General features: G+C 42.7%; 1 protein-coding gene across 4 annotated transcripts in view; it reads right to left on the bottom strand.

The window, feature by feature from the left end:
* Positions 1-3,475: 3,475 nt before the first annotated feature.
* The window catches only part of DDB2 (damage specific DNA binding protein 2), a 45,511-nt gene continuing 38,549 nt past the window's right edge, over positions 3,476-10,437 (bottom strand). For all 4 annotated transcript variants that reach the window (XM_056526476.1, XM_056526475.1, XM_056526477.1 and 1 more), the window contains exons 10-11: positions 8,859-8,904; positions 3,476-6,820 (exon numbers count right to left, since the gene is read on the bottom strand). In XM_056526476.1, coding sequence (XP_056382451.1) covers positions 6,615-6,820; positions 8,859-8,904 — 252 coding nt within the window. In that variant the 3' untranslated portion in view covers positions 3,476-6,614. The remainder of the gene's footprint in view (positions 6,821-8,858; positions 8,905-10,437) is intronic.

Genomic DNA, 10,437 nt, shown 5'->3' with positions numbered 1-10,437 from the left:
ACCTGGATTCTAGGTTCTCAGAGAGCGGGTGTCCTGTTGAAGTAATGGTGGCACCAAAGTCTTGTAAATATTCTTCAGTCAGGTTGTTCTGCGCTTCTGTAGGTGTGCGGACCACATATTGTCTGTTAAAAATCTGAAAAGTGATAAAAAATATTTAATTTGTTCCCGCTAGAAGGCTAAAGTTATCGGCCGGCATGCACGTCTCCAGAGTGGAGGAGGAAAGATCCAAGAAGAGGCCTACTGAAGACGGCATATTAGGTAAAAGTATCCAGGTTACGGGTGGCATTCAAAATATCTCTCATCTCTACATAATGCAATTTAAGGATGACAACCCTGGGAATATCGGGGTTGTGAGGTTTTGTTGGCGCCCGATGAATGTGATCCGTGCACAACAATGTAAGGGTAAGTTTTAAGAGCAGAGCTTGGAATAATTTAGTGACCAAGGCTTTGAGGTTGGTGAGCTGTTTAGGAAGAAATCTAATGCGAATATTGGCCATTCCAAACCCTGGTCCTTAATCTCCTTGCAGTCAGTATCAACAGCTTCCGTCTATTTGTCTCTGCACCAGAAACAAACTGACCCAAATCTTGAATTTGTACAAGAAAATCAGCAATTGCCTTGCGCAGCTTGTCCCTGAAAAGACACTGGATATTGCAATACAGGTGAAAGAAGTAGGCCCAGCAATGTCTTCATGAGAGTGGAGGAGGCCCAAAAGAGTTCAGAGATAGACTATGGCTAAGTTACCACTAGTTTTTTTGTTGTGTGTGTTTCCTTTTCCATAAAAACACCAAAAATGCCCCCATGGCGTTTTTTTCATTGAAAAAAAAAAAAAGTAGCTGTAAATCAATGAGAAATCGCAAAATTCTTATTACACTTTGCGTTTTTCAGTTTGGCGTTTTTTTTTTATGCTTTTGGCATTTTTCAGCTCCTTGGCGGTTCTGCAAAGTCGCAGTAGGTTGAGCCTATGGTGTTTTTTTCCCCCTGAAATCGTGAAAGTCTATGGGAGTATAAAAACGCCAAGAAAAACGACATGAAGGTTTTAGTTTTAGCGTTTTTGCAGGCAGTTTTTTTTTTTTTTTTACTTTAGCGATCCCAAAAAAGTGATTGAGATACTTTTTTAAATAAAAGTGGACGGGTAGGGCACTAAAAATGTAGCTGACAATAATAAAAATGTATGTATGTGTTCACTTTTTTTTTCAGATAGTACTACTACTCCCAGCATGGAACACTGTTCCATTATGGGAGTAGTAGAACCTGTACTAGTTGACAGATTGCCCCTGTACACGTTGCAATCCTCCTGTATAATGTATGGATGCGGCCAGCTGCTCTTCTATGTTCCCCTGCACAGCCGTATATATACACATCTATTCAATTTTCCCGCAGAGAGCTGATTGGCCAGATGGTTCAAGCCAATCACAACTCTCTGTGGGAAATATGAATAGGTGTGTATATATACGGCAGTGCAGGGGACCATAGAAGAGTGTCTGGCCACCCGCCCACATCTATAGATTATACAGGAGGATTGCAGCGGGTGTCAGGAGTGGCATCCGCTGTGATCTGTCTTTAACTGCAGATACAATTGCTCCCAACATGGAGCATACCCTGACCATGCTGGGAGCTGTAGTACCTGCATTAATAGACAATTTGTTCATTAATGCAGGTACTACAGCTCCCAGCATGGGGCAGAGTGTGCTACATGTTGGGAGCAGTAGTACCTGCAGTTAAGGACAGATCACAGCGGGTGTCACTCCTGACACCCGCTGCAATCGTCCATCCTTAACATGCGGAGCGGCTTTCTCCTGCGCTTGCATCTCTGCTCTGTACTCCGGCCACTCACTCATTCTTATTTCCAGCTGAGAGCAAGGATTGGCTGCCACCATCTGGCCAATTCCCACTCTGGGCGGAATATATGAATTTCTATTCACATCACTGGCCAGCCGGAGTATAGTGCAGAGATAAGAGCTCTGTATAGAGCGGCTCCGCACCTCTGCTATATTATGGACGATTGCATCGGGTGTCAGGAGTGACACCCAGGGCAGGTGTCAGGAGTGACACCCAGGGCGGTCTATTAGTACAGAAACTACTACTCCCATCATGGAACAGTGACTCAGCAACTTTTCCTCTGGACAGGTTTTGATAGATCTCCCCCCCTAGACATCTCCTGGAAAGCATAAGACCAGGTCCCACTCGCTGAGTGACAGTTACGGTGCTAAGAACAGCTAATAAGTGCGTGTCCTCTATGGTGAGATTTGTGCATGCACTCACAAAACAGATTTAACCCATCCAAAATTTTTTGCCTCAGCTTAGAAACCCAAACACTTCATCCTGCTTCCTGACCAAAATTTGGCAGACATCAAGTAGATTCATCTGTAAGTGGTTGAGAGCACTGCAGGCACATCCTGTGTTTTTTTCCCCTTTTGCCACTGGAGAATAGAAAACATACAGCACTTAAAAAGGGAAACTGAATGTAAAGTAGGGAGAGGGAGCTCACTAGGCACTGCTAGCCCAGGTGTTCTTACTGGGAGCAATAGTAATCCCGCTTCTTGTGTGTGGGGTGCTATTCAGACATGTACAAAGTCCAATGCATACTCCAAGTGAAGAAATTGAAAGAATGCACTCACCAAGTTTTTCCAATAATAAAACGGCACAGATGAACTGGTTCATCTGTGCTGTTTTATTATTGGAAAAACTTGGTTGCGTAGCATACAGCCAAATCAGGGGGTGAAGGCTTCCAACTCAGGACTTCCCTCAGTTGCCAGTAGTCACTATGAGATGTTCTGGAATATTCACTGCTTTGGTTCATATGTAATATCCCATTTCCCTTGCTGCATCAGCACCCTCCCCAAATCAGGTAACTGCAAGCTGTAAAGGGGGATACAAAGTTTTTTGCAGCCTAACAGCTGAAAGCCTTACTTGTATTCAGGCAGACTAAAATTTGTCAGGTGGGCATCTATTCTACTTTCACTAGTAACATTTAAGGTACATTCCCACACGGCGTATTTGCTGCTGCGTATTTTATTTTCTCTGTTGAAGTCAATGGGTAGGAAAATACGCAGCACCAAATACGCAGCAAAATACGCCGTGTGGGAACGTACCCTTAGAGTGCGTTCACACTACATATTTCCTGCAGAATTTTGCACGATGAACTTTAACATCAGTGTAAACGGGTCTTCTGCGAGACCCGTTCACACTGAGCAATTTCAGCAGCGGACAATTCAGCCGCTGAAAGTCCGCGAGCACTGCATAGCGGTCAATGGTGATGGCGAAGGGCTGCGTGGTCCTACCGAAGAATTTTGGTGGTGGCTGACAATCTCCGCTCGCTGAATTCCGCGAGCGGAGATTCAGCTTTAAGTGCCCAGTTTGAACGCTTCCGTACAGTTTCCCAGGACACACTACTGAAAAGAAAAAAAAAAAAAAATCTCATGGCTATAAAGCAAACAAACCAAAAAAAACACAAACTGTAAAAAAATAAAAACAAGTCCTGTTTATTTCAACAAGCATACAATATTTACATAGCCGGCCTGTATTTTTTACCCATATTCAAGTGCGTAAATCCTGATAACTGGTACTGCCACAGCAGAAAAGTCCTGGGGAGCGGTAAAGTCATGAGCCAGTCATCACAAAACCATTTATCATTGCATTCCTGGCTGCTTTGTGGCTGTAAATTGGAGCAACATTTTTGCAGTTTTTCACCTTTTAATTTAGAAGTTTTAACAAAATCTTATTGTGAAATCTGGGGACTCATTTCTAACATTGCAATGATAGATATTTACCATGTGCACCTTTCAGACAAAAGCAAAAAGGGTGTAAACTTCCCGAAAGAAAAAAAACTAAAAAAAAAACTCATACTAGGTTGAGCACAGAAATGTTTGCTTTTACAGGTAACTGAGCATTTGTGAAATAGCATTATAAAAGTATATTAGGATATTCTGAGGTGACTTGCGCCTTTGATGAATATAGTGCAATACAGTAAAAATCACAAAAAAAATTAAAATAAAAAACATTCCTATTCACAGCCACATGATAAATCTCCCCCAAAGTCCTTTGGCCCTTGCTGCTTGGCCTTTTCCTCTTGCTCCATGCCATGATTCCTCCTCAGCAGCAGCTGTTAGTGACATCCTGTATTGATGACCATGCTACCTATACATGTAATGGGCACAGTATCTGTAGTCACGTGGAGAAGGAGTTATTGCAGAAATGTCATTTCTCAGAATATATCATTGCTCAGTTCTACTGCCATATCAAGATCAGGCTGCAGTGTAATAGAAAGCAAATCTCCTATGCGGCTCTGTTAAGATAAATCAAACCTTGAGGCCAAGTCCGGCTAATGGCTGAATCTTCCATTTTTTTTGCCTAGAATTAAACTTCGTAACAAATATTGGGAACTATTAATATTTACATATGGACTGAGGTTTTTTTTTCTGCCGACAACCTTATATGATATTATTTAAGCATTAAGCTCAAAAACACTGACTACACACAGACAGGCATAAATGAACAGTCTTTATAGACTTTACTGGGAAGAAGTCTTCTAAGCTATTTATAAAAAATTATATATATATATGGCTATGTGTACCCATCCATTGCATAACAAATTTCCTATGTTATTGCACGGATAAAGATATCTGTGTAAATGAGGGCACGTTGCAACGCCAAACACCCGCAGTGTGGATCAACGAGTAGACATTATATATACATACATAAAATATTTCAAGTCTGAATACCAGGGAGAGGACAAAGACCCCACTGTCAGTTTAACAGTCTGAACCTAAAACAGACTTATGACAACCACGTGATTTAGTGCCAACTCTGGAGTGGCAAAGAAAAAGTACAAAAATATGAAGAACTCCAACTATAATTACAGGTTAAAAAAAGGGGGCAAGCGGGCCAATTAATGTGCACCATGGTTGGCATGGCAACTGAAACACACTAAATATTGTGGATGACAGCAAATAGTATAGAGTGCTGGCTCCATGTCTTCAATGGGGAACTCCCTGGATTATGTCCCATGTCTAGAAAAAATTGGATTGATTTGGGAACCATAGCCAAGGTAAATGGTGCTATAGATTGACAAGCTCACACTACATCTCTCTTAATCCAATGCCGGTAAGTTTTATAGCTGTCGGGTCTCTGTCTGCTGCAGTTCTGCTGTGCCAGGACTCGGCTCTCACCGTAGTGTGCCAATACTTTTACAGGGAAACACATCAAAATGTTCTAGTCCTTACTTATGGCAGATTTCAAACAGAAAAAAAAAAAAAACTGACCCCAAGTAGTAAAACAAACCTAACAAAAGAGGTTTCTTCAGACAAAGACATCAACATTCAGGATACAGAAGAATACCTACCTGATTCCCAGAGAATCCTGAGCAATATTATATATCATCAACTAGTGAAAGCAAATCAAAGTGAATATATATAATGGCTCAGTTCATTTCTACAAAACCAAAAAACATTTTTTGCTTTTCCCCATCTCTTACCAGAAATACTGGGCTGCAGCTTGATCGGGTACAAGCATGCATTTTTGTGATTCGCTGCAGCTCTCTTGGAGCCACAGGCAGCACAGAGTGGCCGGCCTTGAAGCCGCCATTGACTTCAGATGGGAGCTTCATCGCTTTACTGTGCTGAAAAGTTACATGCCACATCTTTTCAGCATGCTTTTCCAGCTTCAATTGAAGGCAACACGGGTGGGGTTCTGGATGCAGATATCAGCATTTTTATCCGTGTGAATGTACCCTAAAGTCAACCAGCTGTAGTGTAGCTCGAGCCTACATGCCATAAAATCACATTTTAGACTAAATTATAGGCAAGCCAGAGGGATAGGTGGAAGTTGGTGATTTGCTCCCAGCTTTGCCAACACACCAGCAGCCATTCCAGCAAGTCTCGTGTGTTTTATTCTGTGGATGGACACTACTAAAATTGTTGTTTCTAAACAGACATAGGATGTGGAACACTGCTGTAGAATTTGTGTGTAAATATTTACTGCATCATACTTTACCCACATAACGGTGATACCATTCATACCCATTTATCATTTAGGCAATGTTCACATCAGAAAACTGTAGTATGTCGACAGAGGACCTAACAACTACAAATTTTTACTCTTAAACCTCTATAGGTGTGGAGGGCATTCCTTGGTCACGTTTGGAGTTTTTCCCATACAAAGAGCCACAGAAAAAACTAACTATTTAAGGCCCTACAGGAATGCAGCTTCCATCACACGCCAGGTCATATTCACACAGCTATATTTGCTGTCCATGATCCATTTCTTACCAGGAAGGAAACAGTTAGGCTACAGATCACAGATATGACTGTGCAACTGAGAGCCAGCTCCATACATACAAGTGCCTAAACACTAGCTGCCATAATCATTCATTTTCACTACTGGTCGTTTAACATTGATCACAAACGATGCTTGATCTTTCTTTGAGATGCTACTGTGACCTTCTGTCTGCTGCCAACTGGGTGGCTGGTGAGGGAGAGGCCATCTTGGCAGTTTGGAGTAGCACCTGATGTAACCAAACATACTCTGCCTATTACAACCAGTGTGATAAGGCACTCGTGGAGTTTGGTTACAGCAGTCAGACAAGCTGTAGAGGTTATGTCAAGGTTTCTCAGGCTCATTTCTCTTTCATTTTGCCTCGTGTTTTGTCCTTCACTAGAATCTTCACTGACTGTGAAGTTTTAGTCTTGTCTTTCTGAGAAGGACCCCTTGTGGATTCTTGTTTCCTCCCCACTGGAATCCCCTTATCTTTCAAAGCTTTTATCATCTCCTTCTGCTTCATCATGAGAAGGATCTCTCGGCTCCAGATCAAGATGTTAAAACCTGAAAAAAACATGAAAAATGAAATCACAATTATGAAGGTTTCTTTGTGTAAATGATACAAAACTAGCATGTGGCTCACTAGTTATAATGAGTCCGAACAAATGCTGAACCCACTGAAGACTTGTATAGTAAAATATATACAATTTTCCATGTAGTTATAGACAAGGAGTAACATGTACTTGCCAAAATAACCTTTTAACCCCTGCAGCACTGGACCAATTCATGCCTAAAAGGGGGTAATTCTACTATTAAAAACGTATACCTTATCCACAGGATAGGTAATAAATCAGTGACAGCCCACTCAGCCAATCACCGGCTGAGGTAAAACACTCCGGTGTCCAGTGATTGGCTTAGCAGGCTGTCACTACAGAGATGAGTACATTCAATGTAAGAAGAACACGGATCCGGCACTACCAGAATTAAAGGCTACTGGCACTAATAGCATCCAAGGGGGCTGCGGGGCTAGCTAGAGGGTTGCCTGTAGCGGTGCGTCTCCATAAACAGGAAAAAGAAAGTTCATGCATAAACATAGAAGAAGGATCGCACTCACCAGGAATTCAACTCTTTATTCTGTCACCAGTACACAAGGCGAAAACATAAGTGGAGGCGGGGAGGACAGGAGCTCCTGTCCTCCCCGCCTCCACTTATGTTTTCGCCTTGTGTACTGGTGACAATAAAGATTGAATTCCTGGTGAGTGCGATCCTTCTTCTATGTTTATGCACAGAGATGAGTACGTCTCGGAAGTTGGGAGTTAGAGCGCTCAATGGAGAGAGTTGGTCCCATTCTGGAGATTGAAGGGGGTCCCAGAGGTAGGATTCTGCGGCCTTACAGGTGTGTTACCAGCCCTTATTTCTCCTCTCCTGAATGATCTACTAAGCAGATTTATGGTAATAGTTACTTTGGTCATAAAGCAGGTTTAAGAGTTTGTTCTGGAGAGGAGAGATAAGGGCTGGACTCAGAGCAGTCACGAAATCTTCTCTCTGAGCAAAGTGTTTTATGAAGACCTATGGAGAAAACATTGGTATTTTTTGTACCATACTAAGTACAATGCAAAAATAAAAAAGCGTTTAGTTGTGTCCATATAACCTTTTAAGGGTACGGTCACACATACAGGATCCTGCGCAGATTTGATGCGCAGGATTTGTAACTGCAGATTAGAAGCTGTGCTCAGTCATTTAGTTTACATTGAAATCTGCAGCAGAAAATCCTGTCATCAAATCTGCGTAAGTGTGAATGTACCCTAAAGGGGAACCTGTCACAAGCTCTGCAATTGACAGTCCCCTTTGCTTGTGCTGCATGGGCGGTTAATCACATAACAGGAGGAGAGGTGAGAGCTTTTCTGTGCAGATACAGCACAGGCTCTGTGACTCAGGATACATGGCTACTGCATGGATGATGACTCCCGGTCAATCATTTGCATTAGGCACCAGCGAGATTAACATTTTATACCAGGAAAATTGTTATTTAGTCTGCACTGCAAGGACAAGTTGCTTTAACTTTTACTTCAAAATAAAGGGGTATTTCCGGGAAAAAACATTTTATCTGCTATCCAAAAGGATAGAGGATAAGAGGTCTGATCGCTTGGGGGGGCCGCTACTGAGACCCCCCCCCCCCCCGCGATCTCCCTGAATCTCCAGTTTCGGAAACCTCCGAGTTTCCGGGACTGGGGACATGACGTCACGCCACACCCCCTCCATTCATGTATATGGGAGGGGGCGTGACGGCTGTCACGCCCCCTCCCATATACATAAATGGAGGGGGCATGGCGTGACGTCATGTCCCCAGTCCCGGAAACCTTGAGGTTTCAGATTCAGCACCCGCATAGAATGCGGGTGCTGCAGGGAGATCGCGGGGGGGGGGGGGGGGGGGGGTCTGAGCAGCGGGCCGTACACGATCAGACATCTTATACCCAATCCTTTGGATAGGGGATAAAATGTTTTTCCATTTAAGGAGGTATCTGTATGATGGTAAAAAAAATTAAATAAAAAAATTAAGACAATATAAAAACATTAAAAATCTGTGTGACAGAAGGCTTACCCATTCCTGATGCCAATAGGTCTCCCATAGGATTGAACTTGTTGAGCTATAAATAAATAAATAAATGATTATATATTATGCTGTATTTTTCAAAAACTTTATAATGTAACAATATTTTAATGCACATCAATGAGATTAGATAGGTGCTGGATTGTGGTTAGAAATCTGAAGTATTGTAGTCCTTTTCACCTTGACACCCTCTTTGTTCATGATGAACATTAGCCAGAGCCAGGGAATGAAGGGCTTCTTCGTTTATCTCTTCTCCTTCACTGAATGAATACAGCCGCATCACAGAATCATGGGACTGTACTGAGAGGCTGTGATAATGTGGCTGTGCCAAAAACTTTTGGGGTTTTACATGGAGGAACCAGTAAATGCGCAGTAGCAAATAGCCATCCACTTCAGCTTTTTTTGGCTCAGTGCTTTCACAATATTGAAACGTAACTAGAGGCAATGTAATTCATTCAGGCTCAGGCATTCAGGTTGCAGGCCCACCCACAGTACAGTAAAGGGCCTCTGGCTATGGTTCAACAAGAACAGAGGGGACAACAAAGATCTGTGTTGCGGTGAACAGAACTACAGAACTACTACCGAAGCGAAATGTCACAATTTCTTTAATGCAGGTAAATTGCAAAATTTACCATGTTCTTTTATGCGTTCTAATGTCTCATTGCTGGACACAGGAAAGGGGGGTGGGGAGGAGGCTACTCAAGAAATGTGGGTACAGAAAGCCCAGGAAGTATATTGCTGGAAATCTAGCAAGGCAGTGTACACCCCTGATTCTCTAAGGACTACACATAGCGCCGCACTATGTACAGAGCACTAGAAAAAAACAAAACAGATTGTAAGATTGCATTGTTAACCTTCCGGTTGGTAGTAGGAGCATATTGGGGCAGTTTAATATTTTTTTGCATGAAAGTGCAGGTACACATTAACCCCTTAAGGGGAGTATTTATTAGGGAAGAGGCTTAGTTATATTTCTAAACATACACTTTTTTATTCACCATTTTTAGTCCTCATTCCATGCAACATTTCAATTGCTAACACTGAACAATGTTATTTCATAGCATTGATCAGAGTTATCTGTGATCTACTTGTTTAGCCTTCCTAAGAGAGTCTACATAAGGTGATTCAGGATCAGCAACACAGAGGTGAGCAGCGATCCTCCGGCATCCTTTATAACCCATTGCCACCATCTCACTAGTGGGGGGGAAGAAATCAGTGAGTTCTCTGAACACACCGGTACATGCAATTCTGATCCTTTAGATCAGCGGTCTTCAAACTGCGGACCTCCAGATGTTGCAAAACTAGAACTCCCAGCATGCCCGGACAGCCGTTGGCTGTCCGGGCATGCTGGGAGTTCTAGTTTTGCACCATCTGGAGGTCTGCAGGTTGGAGACCACTGCTTTAGATATGTGCTGCCACTAATGTTGATCACGCATCTACCAGCATATAGTGGACATTCAGCATGAGCTGCGAGTTCTGGCTGCTGATTACAGCCGCTACTCACCAGCTATGAAGCAAGCTCAGCTCTTGCACACATCGTTAAGGGGTTAAAAAGGACTTTTACTGTATTTGG

The sequence above is a fragment of the Hyla sarda genome, chromosome 6, assembly GCF_029499605.1.
Source record: "Hyla sarda isolate aHylSar1 chromosome 6, aHylSar1.hap1, whole genome shotgun sequence".
Lineage (NCBI taxonomy): Eukaryota > Metazoa > Chordata > Amphibia > Anura > Hylidae > Hyla > Hyla sarda.
The sequence above is the reverse complement of the archived record's forward strand: the minus strand, read 5'-3'. Positions and strand labels throughout refer to the sequence as shown.